Source organism: Ascaphus truei, chromosome 12 (genome assembly GCF_040206685.1).
Source record: "Ascaphus truei isolate aAscTru1 chromosome 12, aAscTru1.hap1, whole genome shotgun sequence".
NCBI classification, from domain to species: Eukaryota; Metazoa; Chordata; class Amphibia; order Anura; family Ascaphidae; genus Ascaphus; species Ascaphus truei.
Genome location: NC_134494.1, coordinates 48,641,202 through 48,667,182, shown reverse-complemented (window position 1 = coordinate 48,667,182; position 25,981 = coordinate 48,641,202). Strand labels below are relative to the sequence as shown.

General features: G+C 47.0%; 1 protein-coding gene across 1 annotated transcript in view; it reads right to left on the bottom strand.

Annotated features, from left to right (window-relative positions):
* The window catches only part of LOC142464236 (vomeronasal type-2 receptor 26-like), a 56,027-nt gene extending 32,632 nt beyond the window's left edge, over positions 1-23,395 (bottom strand). The window contains exons 1-2 of the mRNA XM_075567642.1: positions 23,181-23,395; positions 20,634-20,925 (exon numbers count right to left, since the gene is read on the bottom strand). Of these exons, the coding sequence (XP_075423757.1) occupies positions 20,634-20,925; positions 23,181-23,305 (417 nt within the window). The 5' untranslated portion in view covers positions 23,306-23,395. The remainder of the gene's footprint in view (positions 1-20,633; positions 20,926-23,180) is intronic.
* Positions 23,396-25,981: the final 2,586 nt, after the last annotated feature.

Below are 25,981 nucleotides of genomic sequence, written 5' to 3'. Positions count from 1 at the left end.
AATCTTTATATATATATATATATACAGTGGTCGACAAATCACCAAAAAATCTACTCGCCGAACAAAAAAATCTACTCGCCACCTAGTACCACACGTGTGCTGCTTGGGCCAATAGGAGCTTGCCACGATGTTAAATCCACTTGCCCGAGGCGTGCAAATGTATAGGTTTGTCGAACACTGTATATATATATAATATATATATATATATATATATTTTTATATATATATATATATATATATATATATATTGTGACTAGTCCAAAGATGTTAGGCAGCTTTCTGCCCCGTTTTAGGTCAGGAAGTGCAGGAATAGTTAAAAATGATCCATTCCACAGCTTCACATTAACTCAGGCTGGTGGATGGAAAATCCAGACCACATATTACAATGTGTCTAGTTCTCCCTCACCTGCTCTCCTAATCACTAGCACAGGTATTTAGAGCAGAGAGGTTTGCATTTCACTCTCTCTTCTTGGAGCCTGGAGACTGGGGGTTTCGCTGCTCCCCTGCATCCAGTTCGGGGTGGACGGCCCCTTCAAGTAACACAGTACCAGAGGATTTGCCTGGACACTTGGGACCGAGTTCCCACCACGAACAGATAAGACAAACAAATCTTTATTGCTGTATCTAAAAGACTCTGCTTTATCTAGTGACCCTAAATGAGAGGGCATTCTTTTAAACGGGGGAACCAGGTTAGTTGGCCCAGCAGCAGTTAGAGAGGCTGATTCTGCGGTGAAGTTAGATCCCTGAATGGGATAGGATTTTGTTTATTTGATTTGGTTTGGTTCTTAAAAGTGACACTGTGTGAAATGCTGTAACACTGATATGAGTAAACCACTGAAGGTTAATGTCTGAGTGCCTCCTGCCTACACATGTTAAAGCTGCAGTCCCTTATTTGGATGAAAATAAAGCTGGCAGAAGTCTGAGTTAAGCAACGTAATACTTTGCATGATCCTGTTTGTTGTATAATTAACCCTAGAAGACTGTGTTGGGAAGAACCCAGACAGACGTCAGCGCTACAAAAGAGGGGCGAGTTTATACATTTAATAAAAGAAAGAATGCTTGATTTATTTTTATTTGTATTCTCCGATTGTGAGTGAGCCTATTTCCCCCCCCCCCTCCCTATTCTTTTATTAAATGTGTAAACGATTTTTCGCTATGGGCTGTGCGCTCTCTCCCTTTTTTCTTTTAAGGGGGGAGCCGCGCTGAGCCGTGCAGGCGCTCCACGATGAGCCCCCTCATCTTCAATCAGGATGTCTTGAGAGGGGGCTCCCGCGATCATACGCAGGCGTGCTGAGGCGCTGGGATTTTCAGCCGACAACAGAGCCTGTTTATCAGCGTGATGTCGGCTGAAAACACCCAATCAGCGCGAAGCAGCATCATGACGTTGACGCCGGTGCTTCGCGGGCTATTGGCCCAGCGATGTCACTGCCCCGCCTCCCCCCCCTCCGCGCACGCTGGCTCGCCTGCCAGTCAATGGAATCGCTCCTGACCGAGCAGGCAAGCCTCAGCATCCGCACGGCCAGCACGGCTCCCCCTCTATGGACGTAGCCTTAGATTCCTATCTGGATGTGGTTCATCCCTCTGAAAGCTGCCTACATCCTACTACATAAGTCTTCTGCTATAATTGAACATTGAAGGGACTGGATTATCTCTATGTTTTATGTTATTTGTATTGTCTGTTCTATTCGTTTTTTATTTAGATTTGTTTATTGAATTACATTTAGACATTTATCTTGTATTTAGGATTTAATATTGAATATAGAATTGATCTATAATATTATATTCATTTTGGCGCTATGTTTTCTTTTTCATATATATATGTGTGTGTAGCCCTCTTTCCCTCTGACTAGATGGGTCTACTGATGCTAGCTTTACTTGCTGGCTCACAGAGATCTGAGTCTCCGCTACTGGGAATAGGAAACAAGAAAAAAGCGCAAAACGCAAATGGTGAAGTATATCAAAATATTTTTTAAGTAATAAAAAGGTGAGTATTCTGCGTACATCAAAGATATAGAATATTCGCATTTACGCGTATCAATACACGAAATTACCACACAGCAATCATCAGGGTGGAGAGTCAGGAGGATGTCTGTCTGGTGAGTTGCTCATCAATATGACGTCACACGGGATGCGCGAACACCGAGGCGGGCCGTCATTGCCAAGTGCCGGTCAGATTGACTGTGGTGTGAACACTTCTCTGTGTGCTCGCGTTACCAACTAACTGGCTGTCGACTACAGGAACTTTCCTTGGACTACACACACAGTGTGCATTACGGGACAGACGATCAAGTGGTTTTACCATCTTCATTCCTCGGACGGTCTGGATGCTGGATGCAGGTTGCTGTTACCGTGAATGACACAGATGACATCTGGAAACTGCGGGAGACAACTCACCAGACAGACATCCCCCTAACCCTCCACCCTGATTATTGCTGTGTGGTAATTTCGTGTATTGATACGCGTAAATGCGAATGTTCTATATCTTTGATGTACGCAGAATACTCACCTTTTTATTACTTAAAAAATATTTTGATGGGGGGAACTTCCGGTGATGTCACCCGGTATGGACGGCTGCTAGAGGAGCTCCTGAAACCCGCGGGTTGTACAGCGACAAAACCCCCACTTAAACTTCAAATTTATGGACGAAAATAGTCCTATCAGATAGACAAACAGAAGGGGAATGTCAAAAACAAAAAAACGAATAACCAGGCTGTTACCAAATTTTTCTCACCGTCTCAGCGAGGGAAAGCAAGCACTATGAATCCCCAAGATGGCGGCGGACCGCATGGCGCTACCTCCCAATCGGGGAAAAAGACCCAGCCGAGAGAAAGCCCCCCTACAAGCCCAGAACAGGCAATAACCAGGGCATATTTGGAAGAACTGATGGCGGGAATGGCTGCCACCCTCAAAACCTCCTTCCAAACGGAATTGCGGTCTGCGGTGAGCGACATAAGGAAGGAAATCTCAGGGCTAACAGAAAAGACCACTACCCTAGAGAACAAGCTCTCCGAATCCCTACAAAGACAGGGAGAAGCGGAAGAAGAAATCAGCCGCCTGGGTGAAGAGATCTCCCTCCTCAAAGAAGGCATGGAGGAACAAGAAAATCGTGACCGAAGACAAAACATCCGTGTGAGGAATGTTCCAGAGTCAGTCACACAAGAACAGATTCGGCCTTACCTTCTGGAGTTCTTCAATCTGGTCTGCGGGGAGATGGAGGAAAAGGAGATGGAAATGGACAGAGCCCATCGTGCGCTAGGACCCAAGTCTGACGATCCAAAACGCAGAAGGGACATCATAATAAAAATGCATAAATATACCTCAAAAGAAAGAATTATTTCAGCATGCCGGGACATGGGAGAAATAACTTTTCAAAATGAGACACTACAAGTGTACAACGACTTGTCAAAAGCGACAAGAGACCGCATACGGGAGCTAAAGCCACTGACTAACCTACTCCGGGAGAAGGGTATACAGTACAGATGGGGCTTTCCGTTCAAAATCTCGGTGAACAAAAACGGAAAGTTCCTGTCCCTGAAATACCCCGCGGACATGGCCCCATTTGCAAAGGCCTTGGGCCTAACCCCTCCTCAGGCATGGCTATCGGGCAACCTGCCATCTGGAGACACCGCAGGAGACCCACCCCGGACATCGGAGAGGATCGCGGCCCAGCACTCCAGAGACAAGTAAGTAACAGCCGCCACCGCACCCAAACAACACCCCCCTTCACGATCCCGAGAGAGAGAGAAGACCCACAACTACACCGAAGAGTATCCCGTCGGGCCGGAGCTGTACCTGGAGAGAAGCTGCTGACCTCCCGATCAAGACGACTCTGGAAACCGCTACCCACAGTGGAACACATGTCATCTATTCCCGCGATGACACCGAGGCAGATCCTGCCAGCCGAGTCGAAATCCTGGTCCACACTCAACTCGACCGGATGGAGTGGGATCGTGGTTTCCCTAATGCCGGTTAACAACGAGGGTCTGGCTCCAGGCCTTGGTCTGCCATGCCCCGATCCCCAGTCTTTCGGACGAGGCCGCAGGGGTGTTCGCTCCACCCCCCCCCTTCAGCCGGTAGTCCCGATCCCACGGGATGATTTTTTTGGCCCATAGGGGGGGAGGGGGGTACGGCCCATCAACAAGCAATCAGCAGAGCCTGATCCAACAAAAACGCATTGGCTCAAGAGACGGAGGACAACTGCGACCCCGAGGACCCAGTTCAGCCGATTTGTTTTAAAGGACGCACAAACACAAGTTGAGGTTTTGCGCCCTGGAGGCCGTGAGTAGTATAATAAAAGGTTAAATCATAGAAAGTACCCCGCAGCCCCCCCCCTCCCCCCGTCTCAACCACAACCCAAGCACATAGCCCCCCGCCCTTCCCCCCCCCTCCTCCCCACCCTCCCCCCTCCTCCCCACCACACGTCCCCCCCTTCCCCTCGCACTCCCCCTCTCACCCCCCCCCTCACCCTGGTTTCCTTTCCCACTCCCCCCCCCCCCAGCCCCCACCCTCCCCCTCACCCCCAAAACCCAGGTCCACAGTACATGAGAATGATATACATAAACCCATGATCCACAACCGAAAAGTATATATAATGTGTGAAATGACCCTATGCCTCCCCTTATACTTCCCCCCTCTAGAACGACATTCAGAGGAAGTAAAAGTACATAGAAAAGCTATGAGTACCCTCGCTGATTTCTAAACAGCACATAGCATACTGATGAGACAGAGTGATATAACAGATGTAACACACAAAAATGTGAAATGCCTGTATTGCCTGAAATGTTCCGTCAACCTCCCCCCCCTCCCTCCCCCCTCCCTCCCCCCTCCCCCCACTCCCCTCCCTCCCCCCCCCCTCGACGCTAGATAAAGTTGAAAAATATATATAATGTGTGATGTTCACCTATGCCTCCCTTGGAACAGCACCTAGAGGAAGTGAGGGAACCAAATAAGCCTGAGCTGACTCTCAGACAGTATACAAGATACTCATTACATAGAGTGGTATGAGAGTTACAACATATAAAAATGTGAAATGCCTGTACTGCCTGAAATGTTCCATTAACCTCCCCCCCCTCCCCTCCCTACCCCCTTCCCTTCCCTACCCCCTCCCCCTCACTACCCCCTCCCCCCCCCATTTCCCCCTCTCCTTTCCCCCCCCCCTCATTCCCCCCTCTCCTTTCCCCCCCCCTCCCTCCCCCCCATTCCCCCCCCTCCCTCCCCCCCCATTCCCCCCTCTCCTTTCCCCCCCCTCTCTCCCCCCCTCCCCTCCCCCCTCCCCCCCTCCCCTCTCCCCCCCCCTCCTTCCCCCCCTCCCCCCTCCCCCCCCTCCCCCCCTCCCCCCCCTCCTTCCCCCCCCTCCCCCCCTCCCCCACCCAACTCCCCCCCCTCCCCCCCCTCCCCCCCAACTCCCCCCTTCCCCCCCTCCCCCCCCCAACCCCCCCCCCCCCAACTCCCCCCCCTCCCCCCTTCCCCCCCTCCCCCCCCCAACTCCCCCCCCACTCCCCCACCACCCCCCCCACCCCCCTCCCCCCGGGTGCTATACAAAAGTTGAAAAATGTATGCAATAAGCGATATGTACCTATGACCTTCCTTGGAACAGAACCTAGAGGAAGCAAAGGCTCATAGGAAAACTGAATGTGCCTAGGCTGACTGCCAGATAGTGTATAGCATACTTATTGTATAGAGTGGTACAACTGACCCAGCACATAAAAATGTGAAACGCCTACACTGTTGGAAAGGAACCGCAACCCCCCCCCCCCCCCCACACCCACCCTCCCCGCCCCTCCCCTCACCCCTCCTGCCCCCCCTCCCTAGCCCCCCCCGCCCCCCTCCCCCACCCACCCCCTTCCCCCCCCGGTAATATATAAAAATTGTGAATTAAACGCAATGTGGTTTATACACCTATGCCTTTCCTTGGAATAGAATCCAGGGGACGCAAGGATTTATAAGAAAACAAAAGGTGCCTTGACTGATTCCCAGATAATATATTGCATACTTATAGCAAAAAGTGGTATAATGGATGCAGCATACAAACATATGAAAGGCCTATATCGTTGGAAAGGTTCTGTCAACCCCCCCCCCCCATCCCAATCCACCCCCCCACTACCCCACCTCCCCCCCCCCACCACCCCCCACCCCCCCCACCCGCCCACCCCACCACCCCCCACCCCCCCCCCATCCACCACCCCCCCACCCACAACCCCCCCCCCACCAACCGCCCCCCCCCACCCCCCCCACCCCCCCTCCACCCCCCCAACCCCTCCCTCACCCCCTACCCCATCCCCCCCCCCCTCCACCCCCTTCCCATTCAGACGAAGCAAACTGACAAAAGAAAGTTGAAACTGCCTGGGAGGAAAATCAAAATGTGCACAGTAGGGCTGCGGTGTAATACTAAGCAGCAGATGTTGTACAAAAATGCAAAATGTTTAAACTGCCTGAATCACACCTTCACCTCCCCCATCTTCCCTCTCCTGTGGATTGAGAATTTACATAAAAAAGGGGTTAAGAAATTTCTATAGAGGGTTTGGACCCCTCAGACGTCCAACGGTGGACTGACCCGGAACCCCCCAGAAGGGCTCTTATAGCCCACATGCCGGCTGTTTTTAAAGCTGGCAAAAGTTTGTTGAAGCCTTTTCAAGGCATCGTTACAACCTATTTCTATCAGCAGACCCTGTCCCAGCTGATCTTCGCCTTACCCCTGTTGTCCCTCCCCCACGCCCTCCCCCCTCAGTTTAAAATAGCTATTCTAGCTAAAAAAAAATCACAACTCCCACACCTACAGAGATATAAACTAGACTCAGACTTACTGAATCAGGGCCTCTCAAATGGGAAAGATGAGGCCTTACGACACCCCCTAAAAAAGAAACCAAATGGCTAGCCAAACCACAATTAAATTCACCTCACTCAACGTGAAGGGCCTCCAGAATAACCGTAAAAGGAGGCTAGCACTCCAAGATATGAAAAGATCAGGGGGGGACATCATATTTCTACAGGAGACCCACTTCACATCACAGGACCCCCCAAATTTATTCAAAAAAGTGTTCCCAATGTGTTTTTTCGCATCATTTACTAGCAAAAAAAGGGGTGTAGCTGTCCTGATCAGACAGGGCACCCCATTCAATCATATCAAAACAACTGCGGACCCAGAGGGTAGATTCCTAGTGGTATATGGCTCCCTAGCGGGCTCAGCGATCGCTCTTATCAATGTATATGCCCCAAACGAGAATCAGACCGAATTCCTAAAGAGAGTACTCGAGGGCATAGACCCGGGATATCTGTCATCGATGATAGTGGGAGGGGACCTAAACATGGTCCTCAACCCTACCGAGGACAGATCGACCACAATGGGTCCTCCCCGTACAACCCCCTCCCAGATCACAGGGAAAAGGTTTAGGGGAATCTTGAGCGAGTTTTCACTGGTGGACATCTGGAGAACCCAACACCAGGGCCAGAGAGACTATACTTTCTACTCAGCACCTCACCAGACCTACTCTCGAATAGACCACTTTCTGGCCACAAAAAATGTGGTGGCGGCAACAACTGACTCCGACATAGGACCGATCACATGGTCTGATCATGCCCCGATTACCATAACCTTGACAACACCCTTCGAAAAGACAATAAATTACTCATGGAGGCTAAATGACTCACTACTCAACCATCCTGAGATAGAAAGAGAGATCAGAACTGCCATTAGAGACTACTTTTTTTTTAACTCAGGATCCGTCTCCTCTCCAGCAATCCTGTGGGAAGCCCATAAGGCAACCATTAGAGGGAAATTCATCTCCATCGCATCCCACAGGAAAAAAACCCGCCAAAAACTAATAAAGGAGCTCACGGATGATATCAAAATAATAGAACAAACTCATAAAGCTAACCCCTCAAAAAAAATATATAAAACATTGACAACAGCTAGAGCAAAACTTAGACAAATCCAGCTGGAGGATGTTGAGAAAGCCCTTAAATGGACCAACCAACAATATTATGATAAAGGGAACAAGGCAGACAGACTTCTAGCGACTAAATTAAGAGGGGTGCATAAACGGTCCCAAATCACGGCGATCAAGAGTAGGTCTGGTGAGATACAACATAGTGACAATAAAATAGCAGCCGAATTCACAAAATTTTACACCGAACTTTATAACTTAAGATCCAAAAAGGGCCGCCCCGAATCAGTAGCATCCGAATTAATAGCACATTACTTAGATAAGTGTCAGCTCCCCACACTAACGGAGGAGGAAAACACAGTCCTCAATGCTGAGATTTCAAAAGAGGAACTGGAAGAGGCGGTCAAATCATTAAAAATCACTAAGTCTCCTGGCCCAGATGGCTTCACTAATGTCTACTATAAGAGATTCTTGCCAGTAATATCCACGCATCTTCTAAGAACATTTAACGATTTTATGGAAGGAAATCAAATCCCTACGTCAATGTCCCTGGCCACCCTGGCCATAATACACAAAGAAGGCAGGGACCCGATGCAATGTGGAAGCTACCGTCCAATCTCCCTGCTTAACTGTGATCTCAAACTATATAGCAAAATACTCGCAAATAGATTGAATCCCATTTTACCAAGATTAATAGATAAAGACCAAGTGGGATTCGTAGCAGGTAGACAGGCCTCGGACAATACCCGAAAGATAATTGACATTATTGAACATGTCCATCTCACAGGGACCAAAGCACTACTCCTTAGTCTGGACGCAGAGAAGGCGTTCGATAGAATAGACTGGCTATTCATGGACCATGTTATGCGCAAATTCGGCTTCAAAGACGCATATCTAGAAGGAGTCCGTAGATTATATCAAAATCCATCTGCAACAGTAAAACTACCAGGGGGCAGTAACCAGAGATTTGAGATTACTAATGGAACTCGACAGGGATGCCCCCTATCTCCTCTCCTCTTTGCATTAACCATAGAACCCCTAGCAGCGGCAATAAGAACAAATAGAGACATCAAAGGAATAGAAATTGGACACAGGCAGCACAAAATATCACTATTCGCAGATGATGTCATTTTAACCCTGACGCAACCCCAAACATCCCTACCTAACCTCCAAAAAGAACTCCGAGATTTTGGAGACATATCAGGCTATAAAATCAATAGCGATAAATCGGAAGCACTAAATTTAAGCCTGCCAGAGCCAGAGGTGAAACTCCTCAAATTAAACTTTAATTACCATTGGAGCTCCTCGAGTATCAAGTATCTGGGAGTAAAGATAGCGAGAAACTACCAATCCCTATATCAACAAAATTATCCGACCTTGTTTCGGAAAATTAAACAAGACCTAGCGAAATGGGGAGGATATCAAATATCATGGATCGGGAGAATGATCTCGGTTAAAATGAACATACTCCCCAGATTATTATACTATTTCCAGACGCTCCCGATCCACATCCCTGGCTCAGAATTAAAAAACATACAAAAACTAATCTTCCACTTCATTTGGCAGGGTAAGAAACCCAGAACCGCTAGGACAGTTCTTCTGGCATCAAGGGGTAGAGGAGGACTTGGTGTCCCAGACATCACCAAATACTACCTAGCCGCACAACTGCGACAGGTGGTAGTCTGGAATGCCAACCCAAACCAATACTGTTGGCTAGATATAGAATCATACTACGCCGGGACGCCTTCACTACCAGCTTGCCTTTGGTCCCTGAGCAGGGAAGACATGCAGAATAGTAAATTTAAATTAGGCCCAATGAGACACACATGGGAGATCTGGACGAGATGCAAATATAAATTCAAGCTCACATCGCCCCAATCCCAACTCATACCAATTCACAAAAATCCGAAATTCCCTCCTGGTTGTGAGCCCAGACAATTGGATCAATTCAAAGCAAAAAATATTAGAGCGATCGCTGACCTCTTGAGCATTGGAGAATTCCTGAGCTATCAAAATCTACAAACCAAATATGAAATAGCAAGATTGGACGTGTTCAAGTATCTACAAATTCGGCATTTTATTCGAACCTTGTCCCCAACGTTGAAATTTCCCCCTCTCACAGTTTTTGAGCGGCTCTGTCGAGAAACAGACCACCAGAAAGGTCTTATAACACAAATTTACGCAGTATTGGAAAGGGCCATAGAAGCCCCCACCCATGACTATATGCTGCATTGGGCAGCAGAATTGGGAATAGTTATAGACCGAGAGGACTGGGAAAGAATTTGGGAGAATGCATCAGGAACCTCCATATGTACCACAATCAAAGAAAATATATATAAAATACTGTTCCGCTGGTATCTTACTCCAGTTAGAATAAACCAAATCTACCCCCAGGCGTCCGATCTATGCTGGAGAGGTTGCGGTCAAAGGGGGGACATGGCTCACATTTGGTGGACATGTCCGGAAATTCAAAAATACTGGGGAACCACTCAAAAATTAATAGAAGAGGTCACCGGCCTCAAAATCCCTGTTGACCCGCTGACCTACCTGTTGGCCAGGCCCATAGAAAATGTGGACCGACCAACAAGTAAATTAATCTCCTTCATCCTAACAGCGGCTAGATGTGCAGTAGCAGCCGCCTGGAAGAAAGTGTCTCCCCCCTCAAAACAAACGATAAAAAATAGGATACAAGAGGTAATGAATATGGAAAAATTATCGGCATTTCTGAAAAGATCCACGGACTCCTTTAATAAAACATGGGACCCGTGGCTAACCCATATGGCACCCCCGCGTCCCTAACCCAAAAATAAAAAGTAAAAAGAACGAGTCCTGAAACTCCAATAGAAATATTCTGAGGATGTGATGAGCAACAGGTATCCCCCCCCTCCTTCCCCCTTCCCCTTCCCCACCTCCCCTTCTCTCTTTTTCCACACTCTTACTCTCTGTTTCCATACTCGCACCCCCCTTACAACCCCAGGAGGGTCAGGGGGGCGATGAGCTTTCCTCTTTCTCTCTGGTTTCTTTAACCAAAAAATGGAGAAAACTTGTATTAGGCTGTATTAACATGTATGATATGTACAATGTGAAATAAGTATTTGCCTAATAAAAAATTTTGGAAAAAAAAAATATTTTGATATACTTCACCATTTGCGTTTTGCGCTTTTTTCTTGTTTCCTATTTCTAGTGCGCGGGAGTGCCGAGCCACTCTTTAATTATAGCAGCATACGCCAACACCAACGGTTTTGTATGGTTTATATACATTTTTCACTTCCACAGTAGGGTTGTGCCTTATATAATTTGTTCAGTGTAACAACGATTTATAAAGATCAGTATTTTATGTGTTTCACTATTAGAAATTGTCTTTTACATGATTGAGTTGTCTTTTGGGTTGCGCACTTATTTTTTGTCTATTTGTCCGCTACTGGGAGCCTGGGGCAACAATATGTTAACTGGCAGCGCCTCCACTTGCCCAGGATCCCCAATATGTGAGATTTCCCTGACAAGAACAATAACAGCTCGCATATATGTCATAATCCTTTACTATATAGAGTATACTGTATGCACACATATGAATAACTTGACTGTATAGAGTATATGAACACATATGAATAATCTTGACTGTATACCAGTGGCCCCTGTCACACGTCACTGTGCAATAGTGTCCCACCACCATGTATATCCCACACTGTGTCCAGCGTAACCGACCAGTCCCTTGGTCACTTGAGTGTCCCTGTGACAGGGTGAATAAATGTCACCAGCCTTGTGCCTGGCAGACCTATGTTTAGGTCTGCAGTGTAGCAGTGACGAGGTTAACTTTCAGCTGAGAGGTCTGGTCAATCAGTCTGATCCCAGCTGCCTCATCAAGGAGCTTTAAAAACCCCAGTCTGTACACACATGCAGCCTGTCTGATCAAGAGAGAGTTCTGAAATGCGGAAGTAGGATTACTGCTATAAGCTCTGTCTTCAAAATACATTTTTGATGAACTGTTTGTGTACTGTTACGCTAGAATCTAAACAGCCCTTGTTGGCAAAGGGCAAGCCCTGCTCAGGACTTAATTTCTGTTTTGTATGCTGAAAAGAAGCTGTTTTATTTTTGTGTGCTGTATTTTTTTAAGGCTCAATAAATAAGCCTTTGCAAGAAACCCACGTGTGGTTGCATGTACCCTGCAACATATGGTGTCAGAAGTGCTGGGATTTTGAGAGGCCCCTGCAGTTGAAGGGCCACACACACACAAAAAAAAATGGGAATAAAAATGGAAATTTTTTAAAAGAGTTTCTGTGCGAGCAGACCAGACAGTAGGGACTGTTAATGCAGGAGCGGACCAGACAGTAGGGACTGTTAATGCAGGAGCAGGCCCAACTACAGGCAGAGAGAGATGAAAGACTATTGCAGCAGCAAACCCAGCTCCTAACCCAGCAGCAGGCAGCATAGGATGAGCGGATGGCATGCTGCTGACCCAATTCCAGGGGTCTGCCAGTCCAGAACATGCGAACAAACCCCGGTCCTCCTGAGGAAAATGACTCCAAACGGGGATCCAGAGGCTTTTCTACTGAAGTTTGAAAGGGGTGCCGAAGCCCAGAGCTGGTCTGCAGATCGCTGGGCAATTGCGTTGGCCCCACTCCTCATAGGAGAAGCCCAGGCTGCATATCAGGGCCTCCCAGCGGACCAGGCAATGGATTACAAACAAGTGAAAGCCGCTATACTGCATCGCTTACTGTAGGTCTGACCCCAGAGACCTACCGGCAGCAATTCCGGAACCTGAAGTACACCTCTAAGATGAGACCCCGGGTCCTAGCTCAGTGGTTATTGGACTTGTGTACTCGCTGGATACAACCTGAGCAACACACTAAGGAAACTGTTCTTGAACAAGTTGTGTTGGAACAATTCCTACAAGTAATAACCCCTTCCGCACGCTCTTGGGTAAAACGCCATGCTGCTGATACCCTAGCTTTGGATGTCCGACTCGTTGTGAGCTTCCTTGGGGCTGAGGATCAGGCGAGTGTCTTGGACCCGACGGATCCGACTTTACCGGTGCTTGCGGATGCCCAAAGAGGGAGACCGGACCAACAGGGAAACTACGGCCCTACATACGCATCAGCAAAGTGCCACGAAAGGAGCAGTCCTTCCAGCAAGGGAAAGGTCTAAACGCCAGTCACCGCCGAGACCCTCATCTACTTCCTGATGGCACTCGTCACCAAATGATAGGAACTTCAGAGAATGTCGTACACAGGACCCATCGGATGCCTGGTCTCCAGTATCCGGTCCAGCTGAGCGGTATCCGCAGCACCCTCCGGCGAGGGAACGCTCTCCCTGTTCGGCCTGCGAAGAACAAGGTCACCGTCAGGTGGACTGTCCACAGATGGATTGTTCCTTCAACAGGACAGTCACCTCGGCCTTCCCCAGAGAAAGTTGCAAGCGCTGGCTACTTCCAGCCCAGATTGGGGGTAAAACCATCCAGGCCCTTGTAGATTCAGGCTCTGGAAAAATGCTGGTCTTCCAGAAACTGTTATCGCCTGACGTGCTTTCCTTTGACTCCATATGGAGTACAGAGTGTATACACGGCGATGTAAAATGGTATCCGACGGCCAAAATTCTGCTACAGGTAAAAGGTCAGGAAGCCAGGATCAAAGTAGGAGTCGCTCCTTGGCTCCCTGCCTCCATTTTGCTCGGCTGTGACTGGCCTTTCTTTTCAAACCTAATGGCTCCAGTCTCTGAGAAGGAGCCTCGTTCTCTGGCTCAGGAGAAATCTGGGAAACTGTTTCCCTTCTCGGCAGACCTGTTCCCCAGTAGACACCGGGTTCCAAGACCCGGAGGCACAGACGCTATGATAAACAGGACTGGTTGCAGAAATCTGGGTCTCAAGATGGCCATACAAATAGGCATAAGTCACAAGTAATGACTGGGGATGGCCAGAAGGAGGGAGCGATAGGCCCTGGGGATTTACCAGAGCTATGTCTCCCTGATTTTCGCCAGAGGCAGAGGGAAGGCCCAGTCCTGGCCAGACAATATGACAAAGTGGTAAAAATTAATGACCATCTGGTTGAATGCCCAACGGGTAATGGTGTTCCCTCATTTTGAATTGTCGAATTATATCCTGTATACTGTAGGGTGAATAAGCAGACACAAACAGGGAAGTTCACCAGACAAATATTGGTTCCCAAGGCGTTTGTTAAAACTGTCTTCACCCTAGCCCATACTGTCCCTTGGGGTGTTCACCTTGGTAGAGATAAAACTTTGGACCGTATTTCGTTCCGCTTCTATTGGCCAGGGATGTATAGTGATATTGCTAAATTCTGTGCGACATGTAATGAATGCCAGCTGACTAGTTCCAAGGGACAAAAACCAGCCCCCTTGGTTCCTCTACTCTTGGTGTCAGTTACCTTTGAGGGGATTGGAGTAGACTTGGTAGGACCGCTAGAACCTTCTGCGAAAGGACACAGGTTTATTCTCGTAATAGTCGACTATGCAACAATAAAAACAAAAAACCGGCGCCTCCAAAAATGAATATAAATATAGCCTGACCAAATATAGAGTCCAATGGCTGGGATGAAATCCAGAGAGGGATCTTCAATGAAGTCTCATGGAAGGACAAACAAACAAATTAGACAAAAACAAAAAAGAAAAGAGAAAAAGATCATAGTGCAACTAAAAACAACTTAAACAAATAATCACTGATAAGATTGACAGGGGAATAATTACAAATTTAACGCAAATGAATTAAAATAAATAAATGAAACAACAAACACTTGAATGTTGGGCTAGAGACACTAATAAAGCGATGACATCCGGTAGGGGTAAAATTGAAACCCTACTTACCGCAAGGCTGATTGGTAATAGCCCGTAGCAAAATGTCCTTTACTTGAAACCGAAGCCTGTGTGGTAGTTGGTATTACACAGCCTCTAGAGATCCCCGATGCCGGGGACTGCCACTGCTAGCACACTCACAGATGCCCTGATGTGTGGGGGGTACCGCAGGAGAAGGCCTGGACCCGATGCTGCCGAGGGAATCACCGAAGACCATGCAGACCAGAGGTCTCGCGATGACTCGGTGACGTCCCCACGCAGCGCGAAGGCAGGGGAAGTACCCGGACGAGAACCAGGGAACTCAGAGAGCTCAGGCTGGGTTAAGAGAGGACAAAGGGCTCACTGAGTCAATGCGAGACCTCTGGTCTGCGTGTATTGCTTCGGTGATTCCCTCGGCAGCATCGGGTCCAGGCCTTCTCCTGCGGTACCCCCCACACATCAGGACATCTGTGAGTGTGCTAGCAGTGGCAGTCCCCGGCATCGTGGATCTCTAGAGGCTGTGTAATACCAACTACCACACAGGCTTCGGTTTCAAGTAAAGGACATTTTGCTACGGGCTATTACCAATCAGCCTTGCGGTAAGTAGGGTTTCAATTTTACCCCTACCGGATGTCATCGCTTTATTAGTGTCTCTAGCCCAACATTCAAGTGTTTGTTGTTTGATTTATTTATTTTAATTCATTTGCATTAAATTTGTAATTATTCCCCTGTCAATCTTATCAGTGATTATTTGTTTAAGTTGTTTTTAGTTGCACTATGATCTTTTTCTCTTTTCTTTTTTGTTTTTGTCTTATTTGTTTGTTTGTCCTTAAATGAGACTTCATTGAAGATCCCTCTCTGGATTTCATCCCAGCCATTGGACTCTATATTTGGTCAGGCTATATTTATATTCATTTTTGGAATCGCCGTTTTTTTTGTTTTTATTGTCTATATTGGTTTCTGTGAACCTTTTGTCTTGGAAGCCCCCAGTTTAACTTTTAAAGTGTGTTTAATATATGTTAGTCACCTATGTGTCACTATTTTCATTTGTAGCATTATCGCTGTTCCCACTGCCCTTCCCTTTTATCGACTATGCAACAAGATATCCTGTGGCATTACCCCTGAGGACAGCAACGGCGAAGCAAGTAGCCAACAAATTGTTGGAGCTGTTCTCACGGGTTGGACTTCCCCAGGTTATGTTGACCGCCAAAGGTACAAATTTTATGGCTAAACTGATGCAGGATGTCTTGAAATTATTAGAGGTCAAGTCTGTTTGGACATCGGTCTACCATCCACAGACTGACGGATTGGTGGAAAGATTTAACCGAACTCTAAAAGGGATGCTGAGAAAATTTGTAGATTCAGAGAAGAGAGCCTGGGATGAACTTCTCCCTTTTCTGCTGTTTGCAGTGTGGGAAGTTCCCCAAGCCTCCACGGGATTCTCTCCATTTGAACTGCTCTATGGCCGCCAACCTCGGGGTATCCTAGACCTCCTAAAGGAGTCATGGGAGGAACAGCGGTCCCCTTCTATGAATACCCTGCAATATGTATTGGACCTTAGGATGCGCCTAGATGTGGTCGGCCATTTTGCCAGGGAGAATCTTAGATCAGCCCACTACAGTCAGGAGAGACATTACAATGAAAATGCTCGTATGAGAGTGTTTCACCAAGGAGATCAGGTGATGTTGTTGTTACCCAGTTGTGAGAGCAAACTCCTAGTCAAATGGCAGGGCCCATTCGAAGTACTCCGCCGCACGGGTGATGTGGATTACGAGATCGCTCAACCAGGTTCCAGGAAGGGAAAACAAATTTACCATGTTAACTTGCTGAAACCCTGGAAGGTGCAGCAATCTCTATTCATCCACCCGGTGGAGGAGGAAACGGATCTGGGTCCTCAGCTCCCACAGGGGAACATCTGTGGTGACGAGAAAATCCCAATGGGTAGACAATTGCCCTCTGAACAAAAAGGGGACTTGTTAGAAATAATTACACAATTCAATTATGTTTTTTCTGATTTACCAGGGCAAACTAATTTAGTTTTACATGATAGAGACAGCACCTGGGTAAAAGTACGTTCTCGTCCTTACAGGTTGCCTGAAAGCCGTAAGACCCTGGTAGACCCTGTTACACTTAGGCGTGATTGAGGAATCATGCTGTGAGTGGTGTAGTCCACTAGTTATGGTCCCTAAACCTGATGGGAAGGTAAGATTTTGTGTGGACCTCCGAAAGGTCAATGCGGTATCCAAGTTTGACGCATATCCGATGCCAAGGGTGGACGAGTTAATTGGCACCCTTGGTAATGCGGAATATATATCCACGCTGGACTTAACAAAAGGATACTGGCAAATACCTTTAGAGGAAAAGTCCAAGTGCAAAACAGCCTTTGCCACTCCCATGGGTTTATACCAGTTTGTGACAATGCCATTTGGACTGCAAGGAGCCCCAGCGACATTTCAGAGACTCATGGATAAAGTGCTGAGACCTCATAGGGCTTATGCCGCAGCCTACCTAGATGACATTGTCATTTATAGTAAACACTGGCGGGCCCATCTAAATAGGCTGAAAGCGGTCCTCAAATCTATAAGAGAGGCAGGGCTCACAGCCAACACTAAGAATTGTGCCTTAGGTAAGGCGGAAACCAAGTACTAGGGTATGCAGTGGGAGGTGGAAAAGTAAGGCCACTAGCCAACAAGGTAGCTGCCCTGAAAGAAGTTCCGACCCCCCAAACAAAAATGCAAGTACGCTCTCTACTGGGTTTAGCAGGGTACTATCGGCGGTTCATCCCCAACTACTTGGAAGTTGCAGCCCCACTAACAGACATCACACAAAAATGTGCCCCTACACAAGTGGAATGGTCAAGGGAGTGCCAGAGATCCTTTGAGGCGGTAAAGAGGTGTCTATCAGAGGGTCCCGTCCTTAGAAGCCCAGACTTCGGTAAGCCTTTTATCGTGCAAACCGATGCCTCAGAGATAGGGCTAGGGGCAGTGCTCTCACAACAGTTTGAGGGAGTGGAACATCCGATCCTTTTTCTGAGTAGGAAATTGTTCCCAAGGGAAAAAAACTACTCAGTAATTGAGAAGGAGTGCCTCGCAGTAAAGTGGGCAATCGAGGCCTTGAGGCATTACTTGGCGGGAGTCCATTTCACGTTGGTAACAGACCATTCTCAATTGAAGTGGTTAAATAATATGAAATACTCTAATGCTAGGTTGACCAGGTGGTATATGGCACTCCAACCCTTCTCGTTTGAGATTCAGCAAAGACCTGGAAAAGAAAATGCGAATGCTGATTTCTTCTCTAGAGAAGGGGTGGATGGTCGGGCTTCAGCCATGCATGGCCCAAGCCACACACTAACAAGGGAGGAATGTGACAGGGTGAATAAACGTCACCAGCCTTATGCCTGGCAGACCTATACAGCAGTGACGAGGTTAACTTTCAGCTGAGAGGGCTGGTTAATTAGTCTGATCCCAGCTGCCTCATCAAGGAGCATTAAAAACCCCAGGCTGTACACACATGCAGCCTGTCTGATCAAGAGAGAGTACTGAAATGCTGAAGTAGGATAACTGCTATAAGGTCTGTCTTCAAAATACATTTTTGATGAACTGTTTGTGTACTGTTACGCTGGAATCTAAACAGCCCTTGTTAGGAAAGGTCAAGCCCTGCTCGGGGCTTCATTTCTGTTTTGTGTGCTGAAAAGAAGCTGTTATGTTTCTGTGTGCTGTATTTTTTAAGACTCAATAAATAAGCCTTTGCAAGAAACCCACGTGTGGTTGGGTTGCATGTACCCTGAAACAGTCCCAAAGAAACCTACCCCCAAGGCGGGATCAGCGCCTGTAGGTACCGGTATGTTGGTGCCCTTGTGGAAATACCTGCCGGGCGCTTCAGCAACCGGTCACTGACACTTCAAAAAGGATCCGCCGATCCAGCGCAGTCTCTCACGATGAGTCCCCCCACTGCAGGGGATGTCTCCAAATGCCTTGACTCTGCAGCGTAGTCTGAGCCCAGACTAAGAATGACAGGCTCCTCAACGCAGTCTGTGTCTCTGACTGGTGTGTAGAATCAATCAGGCAAGGTCCCTATCTAAGGGCTGTTCTCTGCAGCAGCCACAAACTAGTGTTGTCTCAGGGCCTGCACTGGGGCCTATGGGAAAGATACTGGCCTACTGCAGTGTGTCACTGACCCCTGCACACACACCTCCTCACCCCTTGCTCTCCCAGCACCCACTGACTAGCGTGGTTCTGCTAAATACTTCCCTATCCTGTCAGCCACACTCTACACCAGTGTTTCCCATTTAAACTTAGTAATGGAACCCTTTTTATATTTTGTAAAACAGAATGGAACCCCTTAAATATTTTTAGCGTAGCACATGAAAAAAAAAGAAATGAGCCGCATGCGAATTTTTTTGATTCAAGATAATTTTTAAAAGACCCACACCGCCTAGATACATTTTTAAAAGACCCCCTCACTGCCCAAATACATTTTTAAAAGACCCCCCTACTGCCCCAATACATTTTTAAAAGACCCCCCCACTGCCCCAATACATTTTTAAAAGACCCCCCCACTGCCCCAGTACATTTTTAAAATACATATCTCCCCCAGCACCCCTCATCATAATCATATTTCTCCCCTGCACCACTCATCATCCTCATATCCCCCCCTGCATCTCACACCCCCCAACCTCCACCACCATGGATCTCCCCACCCACACTCCGCCACCATGGATCTCCCCACCCACACTCCGCCACCATGGATCTCCCCACCCACACTCCGCCACCATGGATCTCCCCACCCACACTCCGCCACCATGGATCTCCCCACCCACACTCCGCCACCATGGATCTCCCCACCCACACTCCACCACTATGGATCTCCCCACCCACACTCCGCCACCATAGCTCTCCCCACCTACACTCCGCCACCATGGCTTTCCCCACCCACATTCCGCCACCATGGATCTCCACACCCACACTCCGCCACCATGGATCTCCCCACCCACACTCCGCCACCATGGATCTCCCCACCCACACTCCGCCACTATGGATCTCCCCACCCACACTCTGCCACCATGGATCTCTAGACCCCCCCTATATGCCTACCTTGTATCCTGCCCTGTGGTTTCTGGCGGCGGGGGGGGGGGGGGCGAAGGAGGCGGCGGGGCAAGAGGAGACGGTGGCTAGGCAGGAGACAGTGACAGTGGGGCAAGAGGAGGAGGCATCAATGCAGGAGGCAGCAGCGGGGCAAGAGGAGGACGCAGTGGGGGGTGAGGAGACGGCGGGCAGGAGGAGAAGCGGCAGTGGGGGGGCAGGAGGTGGTCAGGGCAGTCATGGCTGCACGCACGCACACGCTCTAGCAGGCACCGGAAGTGCCGCACTGCTAGAGCGTGATCTTGCAGTCCTGACCAGAGAGCGGGCTGGGGGGGGGGAGGGGTGGAAGAGAGCCATGGTGGAACCCCATTTGGGAAACGCTACTCTAAACAATCCTATTGGCTATCTAGGAACAGGTGACGACTCAGAGGCTCATGGGAATCGTAGTCCCAGCTGAGAGCCTCCTCCTGATTGGTCCCTGCTTCATGCGCTTCTCACTGCGCATGCACCAGCTCTCCACAAGGAACGCCGCAGCTCTCGTGCCACTGTGCATGCGCAAACCGAAAACCAACATGGCACCCTGCATCTGCAGTCACCGGGTGCCCCATGAGACACGGCCGCCCACACAACTCCCTGGCGTGCGTGGAGGTAAGGAAAGGTCACACACACACACACAAACACACACACATCTCTAAGTATGTGGAAGATAGTATCACTGTGAGAAGCAAGAAAAGCAATGTAGAATGCAATTTTCTTGAAACATTCCCAAGATCTCTTTTGGTATCAGTGGGAAGTTTTGGAAATTGCTACTGTGGGAAACTTTTCAATTAAATAAAAAAAATAATAATATATAAATCCATTTTTTTATTACAAATATATCTCTTACCTGTGGGTACCTGTATACTTGAAGGAAATGTAACATTGCCTGAGATGGGGAAGATAGCAGATGTCCAATGAAAGCCACAACAGTTCCATTTTTGTGACAGTTATAGTTAGGATAGATGGTTCTCCTCCCTGACAAAACTCGCATGGTCCCCTCCACTGCTGCCACATCCATATAACAAGAGTCAAATATTTCATATCCCAGAGTAATGTTGGGTAAGATATTCATATTCTCATTAATCTCCCTGACTGCAAAGTCAAACGCCAGAAAGTGCCGAAGAAAACGAATGGAGTGTCTGTAAAAAGAGATCATCCTTGTAAAGAAGGTTTACGTTTAGGCCCATGCAAAAAAGTATTTTGCTATAAGACACCTTTGTGTGATGGAGGACAGCCCACTGACTTAAATCTGAGGAAGGTGCCTGTCCGGGAACAGGATTACACATTTTCTGTCTCTTTGCAGCTCACGGATTTCTGTCTCCCTAGTTCAGTTGCTTGTTAGTTCCCCTGTTCCAGCAGCTACCTGCATGTGTAAAGATACATCATTGACACATTCCCTCTTTACACAGCCACTAGTTGGTTGCCCTGGCAACCTCCCATTTCTCATCGCCATGAGAATGGTTTAGCCTGTTGTTCCCCTGCCCCTTTCTGTTTTATGGAATGGTCCTTGGACTCTTCCTGTCTACCACAGGACAATGTTCCCTTTTCCATTCAAGCAGGCTTTGAGTACATGCTACCCTCCATTGCACCCCCCCCCGCAAGGCCATCCTTTTTTACTGTCCCCCCCCATACCAAGGCACCTTCAGCTAGAGAAGCGCTCTCTCACTACATTACACCATCTGCAAGTACCTTTTATATTTCTGTTGACTCCCCCAATAAAGTTAAAGAAAATAGAAGGACTTTGTGTGCTTTCAAAAGGAGATGAGTTAAACCACTGGAGTCATTCACATCCTACATGTGATCCTGGTTCCAGAAGAGTGCCTTATAGCAAAAGACATTAAGGTACAGGTAATATCTGGGAGTAATATTCTGCAATCGGGTTTCCTTACATTTGACAGAGAACATACAGTAGGGAGGTTAACATCACTTCAGACCTGATGATGTTTTTTTTGTTTACGCTAAAGAAAGAGGTAAAGAAACTCATGCATAGAACTTGGGTCAATCCCATACAATACAGTGTCACAATACCCTCTTAAAAATACTCCCCAAATAGTTCACTGATGCAGAAGATGCTCGTCTTATTCAAAATAAATTATGCAAAGTACCATACTACATTTATAGTTAGGGGTTTATTAAATAAGCCTCAAACTCACATTAATCTGAGTGGGAGTTTTCTGATGAATACCCCATTTAAACAAAATGTCTACACAATCCTTAAGAGCTGCAAAGGCAAACAAGATCTAATCTTGCATTAAATGGGCAATGGATATAAGGGAAGTAAACATAATTATGCCCCTTTATAAAGCTTTAGTAAGACCACACCTTGAATATGGAGTACAATTTGGGGCATCAGTCCTTTAGAAAATACATTATGGAACCAGAGAGTGCAGAGAAGAGCCAACAAATTAATAAAGGGGATGGACAATCTAAAATGAGGAGAGGCTAGCTACTGTGCATTAGATTTGTCTACGTTAGAAAAAGTACAAGGAGCTTTCAAAAGAATTATTCATCCCAAGGACAGTACAAAGGGTCATCCATTAAAGGTTGAGGAAAGGATATTTCACCCGCAACAAAGGAAAGGGTTCTTTACAGAAAGGGCACTTAAAATGTGGAATTCATTACCCATGGAGACTGTAATGGCAGATACAATAGATATGTTCAAGAAAAGGTTGGACATCTTTTTAGAAAGGAAAGGTATACAGGGATATACCTAATAAGTAAACATGGGAAGGATATTGGTCCAGTGAGCAATCTGATTGCCAATATTTGAAGTCAGGAAGGAATTTACTTTTCCCCTTATGAGATATAATTGGATGATATTTCACTGGGGTTGGGATGGGGAGGGGGTGGTTTATTTGCCTTCCATCAATATACTGTAAGTAGTGATATAGGATAGAGTATCTGTCGTCTAAATTTAACATAGCTTGAACTTGATGGACGTATGTCATTTATCAACCTCATCTACTATGTAACTATGTAACTTTATCAGACTGATAATGTCAACACCTGATACTGTGTATTCCAAATGCACCAATTCACGAACACACATTAACACATATACAAACTCACTTATGCACACAGAGTATGTACACATACACTGATCCACAGACACAATGATACACTCATCAGCATTCAAATAGACCCAGAGTTTAAACAGACAGTTGCATACATACAATGATATACACAATTTGGCACATGCACGCGCACACATGAACAAATACAGTAGCTGTACAGAGCCACACATTGTTATATAATGTTACACTACTGACATTGTAAGCCTGGGTTTTTACATTAAGCCTCATTCAATATGTTTAATAAAGGACCAATATCTATACAATACAGTCATTTTAAACATGTTGACTGATAAATGAAGATAGAATAAAATAATACTTACTTCTCACATAGAGAAACTGAAGGTGGAAATCTGTTGCTAGAACCCTCTATTCGTGCGTAGTACAACTGCAAGACTCCTCCTAGGAGTATGTCTCCTTCTTTGATGTAGTTTGGAAGAACCCCCATTAACCTCAAGAAACAGACCGGGATTGCACGTGGCTTTCCGAAAGCATCACTAACAAGCAGCAAAGTCACAATTATCTTCTTCAGGAGTCTATTTCTGAAAGGCAGAAATCTCACTGTCGGCGTTTAAACAGATATTTGAAAGACATTTTGCGCATAACTCACCATGGGCTTCGCCGGAAGTTTTGGTTATTGGGATGTGAAGTGTAGAGATGAGAGGACTGGTCTGAATCCCCTTCCTGGTCTGAATCCCCTTCCTACTCTAAATCCCCTTCCCGGTCTAAATCCCCTTCCTGGTCTGAATCCCCTTCCCGGATTTCCCAGAGCTTGTCAGACAAAATCCGATCCGCACATTGAAATCCGAGTTCCGATTTTAGCAACTATAGCTTGCACCAATTGGTTATTCGAGCAGCATAGACAGATTTAATAAAAATCCAACGTCTGATTTAACGTTAACCCGGTCCACAGAACGCGTTTATATCGGATCGGACCAATAGGAAAAAAAGAAATATAATCTGCCTTTTTACGACTAATGCGCAGCTGAGAGGATCTGGCTAATCCGCAACGGGTTAAAATTGGAGCCAAAAATGTGTCCATCTCTAGTGAGTAAGAGTCACTTCTAATATACATGTCTTAGAACAGGGGTGGCCAATCTGTGGCCCACGGGCCACGTTGGCATGTGGAATGACTCGCGTTATTGAGCAACTGAAAAATCGATTAAGGAGCCATACCAAATCCTTAAAATTAAATAACATGACCGGGAAACTCATAAATATTAACATAAATTTTGAAAATTGAACACAATTTGAATAACTTTAATTAAAAACAAAACATAAATCACATTAGTTTTAATAACTAGTTTAAATAATTACAATTAAATGTAACTTATTCCCCATATTTGTTTTGTGAGCCGACGTTTTCAGCAGTGAACTTTGTTAAAAATACAGCGAGTACAGGTCTGCATTGACAGACGCTCATTTGGGCGCAGTCTGCTTCTGTTATCAACCTCGGACATCAATCCCAATATGGAGAAGCTGGGAACTGAAATGCAAGTTCAGAAATCACATTGAGATATTTAAATTCACATTCTTCTTTTTTTTAAATTAGGATTTGAAGTTGTTTCTTTTTTTTAAATAAAAGATGTTTGTAATATTTGAATGTTTTAATTACCCATCTTTACTTTTGCCATTTATTTAGTTTCGAGTTGGCTGTTTATTTAAAATGGATGTAGAGGGTCTGTTTAGTGGTAAATTGGAAAATAAGAAGGTTCGCCACCGCTATCTTATTATAATAAGCATTTTCTTGTATAGTGCTGCTAGTTTTACCTAGCGCTTTACTGTGGAGCTTACAATCTATGTATTTGGTGCCTGAGGCACAGGGAGATAAAGTGACATGACAAGGTCACAAGGAGCCGACTCCGGGAATTGAACTAGGTTAAAACTCAGTGCCAGTCAGTGTCTTTACTCACTGAGCTGCTCCTTCTCCCAGGTTCCCCTGCTTCACACGCAGTGCCAGTCAGTGTCTTTACTCACTGAGCCGCTCCTTCTCCCAGGTTCCCCTGCTTCACACTCAGTGCCAGTCAGTGTCTTTACTCACTGAGCCGCTCCTTCTCCCAGGTTCCCCTGCTTCACACTCAGTGCCAGTCAGTGTCTTTACTCACTGAGCCGCTCCCTCTCCCAGGTTCCCCTGCTTCACACTCAGTGCCAGTCAGTGTCTTTACTCACTGAGCCGCTCCTTCTCCCAGGTTCCCCTGCTTCACACTCAGTGCCAGTCAGTGTCTTTACTCACTGAGCCGCTCCTTCTCCCAGGTTCCCCTGCTTCACACTCAGTGCCAGTCAGTGTCTTTACTCACTGAGCCGCTCCTTCTCCCAGGTTCCCCTGCTTCACACTCAGTGCCCGTCAGTGTCTTTACTCACTGAGCCGCTCCTTCTCCCAGGTTCTCCTCCTTCCCCTGCTTCACACTCCGTGCCAGTCAGTGTCTTTACTCACTGAGCCGCTCCTTCTCCCAGGTTCCCCTGCTTCACACTCAGTGCCGGTCAGTGTCTTTACTCACTGAGCCGCTCCTTCTCCCAGGTTCCCCTGCTTCACACTCAGTACCAGTCAGTGTCTTTACTCACTGAGCCGCTCCTTCTCCCAGGTTCCCCTGCTTCACTCTCAGTGCCAGTCAGTGTCTTTACTCACTGAGCCGCTCCTTCTCCCAGGCTCCCCTGCTTCACACTCAGTACCAGTCAGTGTCTTTACTCACTGAGCCGCTCCTTCTCCCAGGTTCCCCTGCTTCACACTCAGTGCCAGTCAGTGTCTTTACTCACTGAGCCGCTCCTTCTCCCAGGTTCCCCTGCTTCACTCTCAGTGCCAGTCAGTGTCTTTACTCACTGAGCCGCTCCTTCTCCCAGGCTCCCCTGCTTCACACTCAGTGCCACTCAGTGTCTTTACTCACTGAGCCGCTCCTTCTTAGAATAAATGTGTCATGATTCTATAATACAATGTTTCTCCTGTTGTATTATTGAGGGAAAGGAATACTTTTATTGCAATCTAATCTGCTCTATTTATTAAAGCTGCAAACGCCATGTAGAAAATATTCTAATCCCATCGCTGATGCTGTTTTCGGACCATTTAGGCATCTGGGGAAAATGTGTTAATTTGCCAAAACCAGCATCCTTTTTACACTAAAAGTATTTA